The 12,861-nt window shown below is 42.9% G+C and overlaps 1 protein-coding gene across 7 annotated transcripts in view; it reads left to right on the forward strand.

Moving 5' to 3' along the window:
- The first annotated feature begins 6,341 nt into the window (after window positions 1-6,341).
- The window catches only part of znf827 (zinc finger protein 827), a 48,666-nt gene continuing 42,146 nt past the window's right edge, over window positions 6,342-12,861 (forward strand). For all 7 annotated transcript variants that reach the window (XM_048243476.1, XM_048243485.1, XM_048243493.1 and 4 more), the window contains exon 1: window positions 6,342-6,687. In XM_048243476.1, the coding sequence (XP_048099433.1) occupies window positions 6,645-6,687 (43 nt within the window). In that variant the 5' untranslated portion in view covers window positions 6,342-6,644. The remainder of the gene's footprint in view (window positions 6,688-12,861) is intronic.

Genomic DNA, 12,861 nt, shown 5'->3' on the forward strand with positions numbered 1-12,861 from the left:
AATTACACACAGACCCACAATCATTAACACAAGATGCATTAACTATACAAATACACTTAAAACCAAATTCACACACAAAATGTAGGCTACTATTCATTCAAACAATACATAGCCTAACATCCACATTTTCTGCCTGACAGTATGCTTGTCTGTAAGCAGGATTAAACACACACTACCTGCCTGATTTCCCTGAGAGTTGGAGGAAATATGTGGCATGAGTCAAAGAAGAACACCTTCAATTACACAGCAGATCCAAATCACAGGGCAGCTGGAACTGTTTAGTTTGCTAAAGTTGCAAATTACGACACATTACGACATGACTACCAAGGTCTTTGCTAAATATTATGTGATTAGCAAAATAAACATACATACTGGTATTACAAGTGTACTGCTAGTGAAACATATAATACATAGACTATTGTTTCTGAGATGGTTTAGATGTTGGATGATGCTTATTCAAAGGATCACTTAGCCAGAGCCATAAATATGCATTGTGACATTTGCGACAAAGCCGCTCATCTTGCTTTGGTGATGAGTTTGTCCTCTCTCCTGTAGCATGTAGCCATACTATCACACCTGCCTCGGCATTATTCAGCTCCCTTTCAGCTCACCTGATGAGGAAGATAACACAAAGCATGTGTTCTTGTTCTTCTCTTCTGTGTCTTGAAGGGAACACTTCCTCCAGAAAAAATGTATGATTAAGGTTGATAATAGAATTCATGTCTTTGTTTTTTTATTCACCAAAAAAAATATTCATGATATTAAAGGTGCTCTAAGCAATGTTATACAGTTTCTAAGCTAAACCATTTTTTGTCACATACAGCAAACATCTCCTCACCATCCGCTAGCTGCCCGTCTCCTAAATACACTGTAAAAAACCATGGTCTCTGTAGACAGCCCAGGCTCCAAAAATGGCAACACAAATAGCCTGGTGCAGCCTGGACCATGAAACATAACAAACTTTTCCAGCCATTCACCGACGAGATGTGCGTTCAGGAAAGTTTCAATTGCACGGGAGGGAGGGTATAGGGAGGGGCAAACTAGAACTCTGTTTTGTTTGAACGTCAACAGAAGTGATGTTACCAAACATCGCTTGGAGCACCTTTAATGTGGGCTACAGAAGTGCAGTCAAAATCACTTCAAAGTGATAAAGTTATAATATTCTGGGATCAAAGATGTTGGCATTTTTGTCCAACGTGCAAATTAAACTGCATGATCAGAACACCTCATCATTTGTGTAAGAATTATTTTAAAATAAGGCTTATCTGTCTATTATAGATGCCCCCTCTCTCTCTCTTTCTTTCTCTTTCTCTGTCAACAGCATTCCTGAGGTGAGCTCTGTATGCCTGCCTTACGCCACCCCCTTCCTATTTATCCATCTATCTATCAATTTCTCTCTCTCTCTCTCTCTTTGTGAGTGTGTGTGTGCGTGTGTGTATGTGTGTGTGTGTATCTCACTAGAATGTCAGCTGGCAAAAACCCAGCAAACTCAAACTTGCCTTTCAGTGCATGCCAATCTCATAAGGGCTCAATATTAGCACTTCAGATACAACAGTCAGACCAAATGCCCACCCCAATAGAGAACCCTGTCTGCTTTATGCCAGGGGTCATGCTTCACCAGGCCTCTGATGACCAAATCATTTGACCTCTTATTAACCCGACCGTCAGTGTGACAGCGGAAAGCTGATGTCACCAAAGGGATCCGTGGTGAGGCTGTGAGTGCAGTGATGACATGCACAAACACTCACGTGATGCTTCCGTTTCCAGCACCACTATATCAAAAACAGGGACGTTGTACTATTGCCCTCACCATGCCTATTTCATTATCGTGCTCACATTTGCTGACTCCATCATATGCCTTTCATTGAACCCCATTCAGATTCTTGAATAAGCCCTTTTCTGCTCTTCATGTTGTAAGTTACAACCAACTTAATGTTTATACATTGATGGGTCAACATGGATGTGAGGCAGCTTTGGTTTGACGTCATACATATTGAAAGGTCCCTGCTTTACATAGACGGCTACAATTTGCTCAGATTTACAATATTGAGGCCAAGCAGGAAGTGCACCTTGAATAGATAGATGGCAGTCATTTGGTCCATTTGAAACACAAGCATCCCATTCAGCTGACACTGTTACATTAAATTATACTTTAAATTCACTTATTTGCTTCATTGTGTATCCATAAAAAACATTCTCAAGAGTAAATTGGCAAACAATTTGACTTATGTCAAAATATCAGGTTCCTCTGTTATGCGCTGCAAGCTAAATTATATATTTAAAATGTCCTTCAATAGGTTTTATTTTTTTGCATTCATTGCAGTTGTTCACAGAGACATACACATTACATGCTGCAATAGGTGATGTAGAAAGGTCACGTTTTGCATGATGGTTGGCACATCTGGAAAATAGTGAACTGTAGACTTGAGCTTCAGTTTTAATATTTTAATGCGTTTCATTACAACAGCATGAGAGCGATAACCTTCTGTGACGTCCAGGCAATTGTCTGCAAATGAATGAGATTACATGACAACCGCTGAATGACAGAACAACCCAGCAGCCAGGCTTCCCGCCACTTATCTGATGGTAACCTAGCAACAGATCCCTGACCTGGCATTGACCTCCACCCGATAAGGTCAACACCTGAAGACTCTCCCATTGGAGGGTTGGCTGGGGGAGGGGAGGAGCTGGTGTAGACAGGGAGAGAAACAAAGGAAGACAGAGCAGGGGCTGAAATCCCATCAAAGCACAGAAACAGGGTTGCACAAAGGTACTGTCGACTTGTGTTACAGGGGACATTCAAATGGTCTGACTCTGACCCCCCGAATTTATTCAGCCATAACTGGGACATTTTAAAAACAGTGTGTGGACAGACTTAAATAAAACTATTCCATCAAACTGACAAGAATCATATTTTTTTTAAACTCATATATGTTTCATGTTTCCCATTCTGTTGAAATTGTAAAAACAATATTTTTGTTCAATTCTCTAGAATGTTTATTTTTTCTCTTACATTCAAGTGGTCCAGCAAAACAGTTGTTATTCATTGTCTGGCCAATTAAATCAACCTGAACTGAAAACATACTCAATTAATATTGGGATACTCAGCTCTATTTCATGAATAAGTAGTATTTTCTCTAAACCCTGTGTTAACAAATACAAACTTGACACATAATTGTACATGTAGAAGCCCATTACATAACTTATCAGAATACATAAGACAGAATACATACAGAATATCGTTCATCAATATGCTCCAATGACTTATGTTATTACCTTGCTCTACCAATTGAGCTACAGGTGATCTGGACTGTGATTTAACATAACAGGTCTAGCTTCCGTACATGGATTAAGCCTAGTTCTAGACTAAAAGATCCTGTTAGTGAAAATCTACATTGCAAAAAAGGCTTTTCCATGCTTAATCCATGTATGGGAGTCTGGCCAATGGTGAATATAATTTTAACTATCAATACAAATTTCCGAGATCCAACCCAACGCTTTACTGTGTAATTAAATGCAACCCAGAAAACACCTAATAATTCTCTGCCTGGAGTTGTTTGAATTCCAGAATTTTCAAGGGCAGACACCATCTTTACAACTAAGGGCCCTAAAAAGTGTAGATAGCCTTTCATTCAGTTCCTGATTCAGCTCCTGAAAGCATATCTAAATTACCAGATTATTATCAATCTTTTTGACTGTGACAATTAGTATTCACAGACTTGTAGGTTTGCCATGTGTTGTAATGTATATAAAGTAGGCCTACGCTTTGTCACCATAAACACACACACACTCTCTCTCTCTCTCACACACACACACACACAAAACACGACAGCAAACACAACTTTGATGGCCAGGAGCAGTCCATTCTCTAGATAAGTAGCTATGACACCACACTCTAATGCCTCTCTAGAACTAAAGGTCAAAGGGCAGTGAAGGGACCACCTGTTTCTGTCAGACTCACAGCAAAGAGAGTGAGAACTCTCTCTCTCTCCCTCTCTCTGTCAGACTCACAGCAAAGAGAGTGCAAACTCTCTCTCTCTCTCTGTGTCTCTCTCCCTCTCTCTGTATGTGTCTGAATGGCGGGTGTGTGTGAATGCATGTTTCAGTGAAAGCACCAGAGAGGTAGAAGTGTTACAGTAAGAAAATATATATAAAACTGTATTGTCAGGGAAATGTTTAACACAAGTGATTCAACCAAGGGTCACTTGCACAAGTCCACATCCTTATTCCCCAAGAAATGTTCTTGCGACTGTAGAAGGTTAAAGGTTGAGGGGTTTGGGGTCTCCAGCTGCTTTCGTTACCCTATTTGGGAGAGAATGTGGAGGATAGGAAAGGCAAAAAGAGTAACTGGGACAGGTGGCATACTGTATGCAACACTGCCACTACTCAGCCACTGGGTACATCACACAGACTTACAGCCAGAGAAGGGACAGATGTTGCACAGCCCGAGTCACTCTAACTCCAAATTACATAGCAAGAGCCAGTGAACACCGGTGTAGTGTGACATGCTGTCATAGAAGGGGTAAGAGGCTCCAAGAATTGACAGTACGTGGCTTTGTTTGGAGAGGTTGTGGATGTAGGACACTGACTTAAGAAGTCTTTGTTTCAGAGTACAGTGACTGTGGTCTAGTGGCTTAGGGAAGAGGAGGTGATTGAGCAAGGTAAGTAAGGCCTACTCAAGGAGCCTGTGGCTCTTGAGGACAGGAGCAAGATGAATATGCTTATCTGCAAGTACATTCTGAATTGATTACTGAGTACTAATACAGAGATCTGTCTTAAGCAGTGTATATTGTTGTGTTAGAGTAATGTTTGAAAATAAACGCTAAATACAGAAACAGATTGCCCATAAACCACAAGCTTCACTTGTAAGTATTTGCCAGCTGATAGAACCCTTCAAAAACTGATGCCTGTATGATGACCTTTAGGTGCCACCAAGTGTGAGGTCATGCTGCTGTTACCATAGCAACTATCAGTAGATTGTCTCTTTGGCTGCATTACCTCAGCAGCCTGGCATCACTGGGGTCACGGAACAGACTGTGACCTCGCCATGGTGACTGAGCTAAACTTGAACAAAAACAAGAATGCTACACACACACACACATACACACATGCTGGTAAAAAATATGTTGGAATTAATGTACATAAACAGGCTATTTCAAAAACATTAGAATTGTATAATATAGAATTGTATTAGACTGTCTACATGTAATTTTCCTTGTTTTTTTTTTCCAGCTGTATAGCAGCCTTCCCAGACACATTGCATAGCAGTCATCCTTTTCCCATCCCTGGACTTTACAGCAAAATCAGCACAGATATTCATTGTGATATAGCATATTGTAATGAGAAAGAAGTACAGTAGGCTAGGTGTCAGTCACCTCTAGGCTACATCAGCCCACCAAGAGAGCTAATCTGGGCTCCCACTAATTGCCACGGTAACACACATGCCAGTGGCTGCTAAGGAAGCATAGCAAGATGACAAGGGATTCCACAGTTGTTTTAACACCAGAAAGAGCTAGAGAGAGATAGGTGGAGATGGTTGTGTGTGTATGTACAAATTGCGCCACAACTATTAGATATTAGAGGGGGGCAGCATGCATGCTCTGCTGATAGCAACCTGTTCAGGGTCCAGCTCTGACACTGCAAAACAAAGGCTTTTGTTGATCACACAAGGATGATGTCCTTTTGACATTGATGGAATAAGGAGATGATAACATTCATGTTCTACTGTGTTGAGACTTGAAGCTTTTGCATCCTGTTTTATTTTGTCAGACGAAGATGGAACAGCAGTTTTAATATCAGCCTATATATTAATTTAGGCTACTAAAGATGATTAAAATGCAGCCTGTAGGTAACCACTATATGTTCACGCACCACACAGGTAAATGTGCATATTGAATTATTCTTCATATTAGCATTTTATATTAGTCTACTAATCAGCCCTATTATAAAAATAAGTGTACATGATTTACATCACGTTTCACAATTTTAACGCATCTTTCTACCTGCAAGTTATAATGCAAAGATAGCCAATGTACAATGGCTCCCTAGGTTTTCATTTAATGTAGCCTAAGCTATGCATTATAAATTGTTTTTCACGGTCATCAAAAATTAAGCACCTGTAGATTTTTGTTTTTATATAAAAGAAGGCTACCAACTTTACAGTATTTATATATATATATATATATATATATATATTTTTTTTTTGCATTTTAATTTCATTTGGTTGGATATAGCCTACCTTAGAACCATATAGGGGCAGCTTGCCCTTCTCTCTGGCGCTAGCTGTAGCTAGCGGGCGAGTTCTAATGTGAGTGTGTATGTGTGAGACAGAGGGAGAGAGAGAGAGCGCGCGAGAGAGGGAGTGTGTGTGTGTGCTCTGCTGTTGCTGCCCTTTGATCCCTGCATTAGTGTTAGTTAGGGGCTCAGAGACACACACTTACACAGAGAGCAGCCATAGTCAAGACACGGCAACAACAACAGCACCTCCTCCACTATTCCCTATTCCCAACAATACTTTGAAACCGAGGACAGCCAGGTGCACGATAAGTCCCTGCCACCACGCTCTCTCGCAAAAATTTCAATGGAAAAATACCTTTTTTCTTCTTACCCCTAAAAAGAAGGAGAATGTGATAAAACGGGGGAAAATGCCAAGGAGGAAGCAGGAGCAACCTAAGCGCCTGCCTTCACGTAAGTCGATTTCTTGATTAGTGCGATTTTGACGGTTCTCCGTGTGTTTTGCGCAGTAGTTTAGGGTTAAAGAGGTGAAGCAGACAAAGGCACGGCGTAGGTTATTTCTCCTTTTTTAGGTCTGTGCTAGGCAGCCATGTTGGCGATGAGAGGCTAGTCAGCGAGTGCAGTAGCGGTGGCTTTAATAGTAGATAATCGATAAAGGTCCTGTTCCGCCAAAAGGTTGCGGTCAGTTTGCTTGTGTACTGGTTGTATACGCCTTTATAGCGGAGCGTTTTCGTGTATCTGTCCGTCTGACGGAGTCTCTCGCCCGCGAAAGAGAAAGGGGAGGTTCTGAGATTCTGGCCGCAATAAAATGAAGGGTCAGGCGGATCAGACAAGGCAGACTCGGGCTTCCATGCCCCTGCCTCGCTAGCTTCAGTGCTATTAGCTTGTCAACTTAATTCTTTATTAAACGCATTCATACAACTTTCTAACGTGTTGTGTTAAAGGACTGCTTGATTTGTTCACGCATTGGTTTCTTAAATATGTCGAGTTATTTTGCGTGTCAAAAGATTTTTTTAAGCTGAGGTATTTTCTTCCACCCCTCCCAGTTCAGTGGGGTTCATGTCTGCAGGCTGCCTGTGTCAAAGCCATGGTCGGTCACCTGAAGTTCATGGTTTTTCCTTCCCTTTGCAGCCATTCATTGCAGACAGACTACGATCAATAACGCGGGCACAGAGGCGAATTGCACTTATCCTCGTTGTGAACGTGAAGTGCGACACACACCTCACGGTTCTCGTCGCTTGAAACTACACCCAGTGGAACCAGAAATCACCATTTGTGTTCAGTTGACCCGGTGTAGCTAGGATGAGGATTGTGCTTTTATCAGCTCAGCAATAAGAAGGCGCAATTGCTAATGTTGGCCACTAGAGGATCCCTGAGGTAGACTCGTCAACTAAGAAATTGACCAGACATAATATGTAATTTTGTCACAAAACAATGTGCAAGTGGCCGTTTCCCTTAGTGTTGAATCTTTTGATTATTGCGTATTTGTCCATGGCTAATTTGACACATTTTGAAGAACTAAGTTCTAACTGACTCACACATTTTGAGAGTCACACCAGGGTTTTGTTTAGTAAACCTTATAAGGTCTAGGCTACTGGAAAACAGTGGTGTTAAGTTTGCTCTAGCCTTGAGGTCTACATACCTAATTATATTGGGGTGAGCGCTTAACCTCTCCAAGTCAATCTGGCGGTAGGTGACCCTGGATTCTGTTCCGAAAGGTGTGGGTTTGTATTTTGTTTCCTCTCTCCATGTGTTAGGTCTCTGGAGGTGGGTTTGTGGAAGTGTGACATCACACCTGTCTTACCAACTGCTTTTCATGCTGTAGGACACCTGTAAGACATGTAGTTGATGGGCAATTTTAGTTGTGGCAATTTTTTTTTTCCGTTCAGAAAGTGTACAGAATGCTAAATTGATAATTGGCTCCCCACTGGTGTTGAATAATTTGTTTGCACATTGTAAAGATATTATGGCCATACATTCACGTATTTTCTGTACATTTTTCATTTGGCTCTAATATATCCTGTCATCTACATAAAACATGTCACATGTCATCTGCAGAAAATAATTTTCTGTTGAAAAAAACAGTCAAAGAATCCTAGCAGCTGTTGACTGAATAGAATCTGAACAGAATCTCCCCTATTTACTTGTTGTTTTATACTCTATAGCCCACTGCAGACTAGGGGTGTAAAGGTACACTTATTCGTACCGAACCGTTTAGGTACAGGATGTTTGGTTCAATACAGATGTCACAAAGACATACAGTCTTTAACAGTAATCAACAGTAGGCTTTTTTGTTTGCGGACCATGTTTCATATTTGAGTTTCCACACAAACAAGTGTAGTGGACCATATGTCAGTTTAGTCAATTAACATCAAAAACATTTGACACCTTTTCAAAATACTATTCCCACCGTGCAACAAAATTATTGTCAGTGAATTTTAGATTAGCAGTACCTACAGGCATACTGTACCGAAAATTAACCGAACTGTGACTTCAAAACCGAGGTACACACCGAACCGTGATTTTTGTGTACCGTTACACCCCTACTGCTGACATACACCCAAAATGATTTGATATACCCATATACCCAAAATGATTTGATAATTTGGTTGTTCGTTTCCAATTGAACTATTAAAAAAAATCCCAGTTCTGTGCTGCAGTAAAAGTTTAGACATTCATCTGGCACAGGTGTTCAGGAAGTGGTTGAATTTGGAAGCTGAACGTCATGGAGGTGTTTGTGTAGGTTTTTCTCTCGTCCTTGAGGTGATTCGAGGTTAGGGTCTTGCCACATTTTTCTCCAGTCCCCTGCCTCACCAATTTCCCACCCATCGCATTCTTTGTTTTTGTGGACAGTCGCCATTTTGAGGAGCCACAGAGTCTTTTATTACAGTGAAGGTTAAGCTCTGACCTTTGCCATCAGCTAAAATGTCCTCCTCTGGGAGAGAAGACATTTTCTTTCAGACGGATGTGAGGTTATCTGCATTTGAAATGGAGGGATGCATTTTCAAACTGTATATGGATACTGCATCTGCCCCCCACACTCCACCTCTAAACACTAGTGGGGCTGAATGGAGAAGCTCTCTCCCTCTCCCCTCTCCCTCCCTCCCTTTCTTTCTCTTCCCGTACCTTACCGTAATGGTAGGTCACTGGCATCCTTCCACTCCACTATGATTATAATGACCTTGGCTGGGCCAGGGCTTGAAAACATTGGATTAAGGGGAAAGGAAAATGAGGGGAGGTTTCCATTTCGCCCTTGGCATCCCGTAGTGTTGGGAATAAGTGCCAAAAAGCAAACCTCTTCCCAACAGGACCCCCTCCATGCCCCAACCGGCCTGATCAGACATGGGGTCTGCTCACTGGAGGTCAAGCGTATAATGATGCTGAATGTCATACTTATGAAGAACACCGTGGAAGCTCAGGTGTTCGACAACTGTCAGATGTCAGAGTTGGGCCTGTTAAGTCAACCACACAGAGTTTCTTCTTTTCAGGTTTCGACTCTTACACATGGTCATAGAACTGAAAGATGTTTAAGTTTTATGTGGTACCAGAGTTGGACCTGTTGTGCAGAGTGGGTGGTCTTGTGATCCCCAGTCTCACGCTGACAGCATGGCTTCACTGTTGGCAGTAATTACAAAACGCTAATCTAACAAAAAGGTTGACCTGTCAAAAGCCAGTAGGCCTACACACTGAAGCTCTTTGCATATATGAGGGTCAAATTAGGTTTTCCTAAGACACACATGTATAACATATTTTCTCTTTAAATGGAATCAACTTTCAATTCTTTGCCATATCTGGGTGACGGTACATTGTATTTGTTTTCTTGGCTTTCTCTCATTAACTAATCAACTAAAACCACAGTATACCTGATTTTTTTTTTTTTATCAGTTTGAAAAGATGCCAGGGAATTACTGATTGCCAGTGGATGCACACCTACAGTCAAGGAAAGGCTAAAAACATCTCCAAAAAGAAATCTAAACACAGCCCTTCAACCAGCCCATCTCAGTCAATGCCCATGTGGAATAGTGCCTGGGCGCAGTAACGATTTTCCGCATGTTGACAAGTCACAACATGGAGATCTACAGCACAGAGAGCAGCCCTTTGGCTACAGCCGAGCCCCTACACTGAGTAATAACCCTCTCGCAGGAGTAGCAGGCATTCTGCTGGCAGCCGTTCACAAGGAACAGCTCGCTGGTTCAGCTGGGGAGACTGGTGGAGTGCAGTAGGATGGGGGAATGGCGGGGGTTAGTAGCAGCTCGAGAGCTTGAGGCGCTTTCTCTGTTGTTGTACCACACAAGTGCATCCAGCCCCTCCAGGACAGGCCTTTCACACGCCCGCGGATGCAATGGCAACGGCGCTCATAGGGGGACTGAGCTGCGGAGTCAGAGGGAGTCGGAGCCATCAGGCTGTGCCAGAGCCAGACGGGCCTCACTAAACACGGGTGTGATTTATTAGCCAGCTCTCTCTCTCTCTCTCTCTCACTCACACACTCTCTCTCTCTCTCACTCACACTCTCTCTCTCTCTCACTCACATTCTGTGTGTGTGTGTGTGTGTGTGTGTGTGCACGCGCTTGCCTCACAGACTTCAAAGGGAAGATGGAAATGACTGAGGAGAGACTTGAAGCAGCCCCACTTACTCCACTGTGAGGATGGAGGCTTGTCTTTGGGGCAGTTGTTCTTGAGTAACAGCGCACTACAGCTCATGCCTATCTGTAGCATGAAATTAAGGGTCTCTTTGAAACTGCTGAGAAAGTGTGTGGAGAAGAAGAGGCATACGATTAAAACCTGTCTTTTGGATTTTCTGTGGACCAGGATGTGCATGAATTTACTGCAGAGTGCCAAATTGGGCACCATTTCTAAGAGCCTGTTATCTTCATGGATATACAGTCATTACTGCTCACATCCTAGCTCGCTCCCTTGTGCAGATCAACAAAGATGCCCTGGATTGCCAGACCATCTAGCGCTTTTGAGCGCTCACTTATCCAAGCTTAACTTAACCCCTGGTCAAGAAAGTACCCACAGTGTTTATGAACATAGAAGGGCAACAAGCAGGGACACTAATGAGGTAACACTAATGACTGGCAGAATATGTTATGTTTATATTAAGACATAAGGCATTCATATAGAGTAGCATTTTATTAAGCTATTGGCAGCTTTCAGGGGAACGGATGTATAACCAGAGGAGGGTTTGGCTGGTCTACAAGGGCCAAGTTGTATTTGTGACATCTTTGTGAAAGCGATTTCTCAGTGGTGCAGTGGGCTGACATACAGGCTTCAAATGTAGGTGAGTGTAGGCAGCTTAGCTACTAGTGTTTGGGGGAGGTGAGGGGCTCTTCACAGGCTCCTCTTCACTGATGGACATTTTCCATGCTTATGGGAACATTGTAGGGATGCATTGAATTCTTTGGGTACATACTGTAGCAGCATCTATCTGGTTGTTTATGTATTCAGTGGTGATTTCAAAGGTTGTGATATGTATTATTGTTTGAATGTTGATGTTCAGCTCAGTGATTGACGTGTCTGTTTTGGTTTGCTCTGGAAGAGACCATTTGTAGAGGGGACCATGTTGGCTCAGGTTGTTGTGTCATTATTTCTGCACGTTCCAGGATTTGGTCAGTGGCAGATGTATTTGCACTTCTTCCATAAGGTTTTTCAGATTAGTGCAAATCCTTTCTGAAAAACCATTTAAAAGCCCCATTTGGCATGCAAACCAGACTAGAGTGTAGTAAGGGTCTGCTGCAGTCAGCCCATCCTCCTCTGGCTGCCTCCCTCGCCCTCGTAAGTCATTTTGACGTGGACTTTTCGGTTCAGTGAGTGGGCTCTGGCCGCCTTAACTCAGAGCTGCTGTGTGAGGGGCAGGCCTTGGTGACCCCTCAAAACCCTAAGATGAGGTCATCACAAAATGTCTGACTGCTCCAAACTGCCCCCTCACCCAGCAAGTCACAGAGATGGTTGTCATAGTAATCATTTCTCTTCCAGTGAACAGTGAAATCTCGCGGGAGTGTCTCTGAATGAGACAAACCTAATTGTGATAAATGAAAATGACTGGCTGGCTGAATGTAAAAAAGAAATATGATGAATGCCACGGAAAAACAACAAGGTTGACCAACATAAGCCCACTGTACCAAATGACAGTCTTTTTTAGGTGTGTGCGTAGATAAGGTCATCATTATCTGGCGGTGTTGTCTCTTCTTTTACTTTTTGAAAGCTGAGATGGGTATCGTGGTGACACAGAGCAGCGTGGCTGAACAATGGCTGGCTGAGCGTGGGCTGCCCTGGCCAGCGTTTAACATGGAGATTGGAAAAGGAATCAGCTCTTGGCCTCTCATGGCCCTGCATGTAAATGAGGGCAGCCTCCCCTGCCGGGCTTACAATTCTCTCTCCCCCACCAACCTTTTTTTTAATGGCTGCAAGCTGCCCCCCCACCCCCACCCCCCTTCTGTTCCTGGGGAAGAAACCGGGACCAATCCTGATTAGTGTCCCTGTCTTGAGTGACAGGCTCGAATCCAAGCAGGCACTGCCGCGGGCTCCGTGGCCAAGCTGCTGTCACACCAATGCTGCTATAAAAAAGCCATCTTTTTTGTCCCTCCTCTCACACTAAGCAACAGCCCCCCCCTCCCCCCTCCACCC

Source organism: Alosa alosa, chromosome 1, assembly GCF_017589495.1.
Source record: "Alosa alosa isolate M-15738 ecotype Scorff River chromosome 1, AALO_Geno_1.1, whole genome shotgun sequence".
NCBI lineage: Eukaryota > Metazoa > Chordata > Actinopteri > Clupeiformes > Clupeidae > Alosa > Alosa alosa.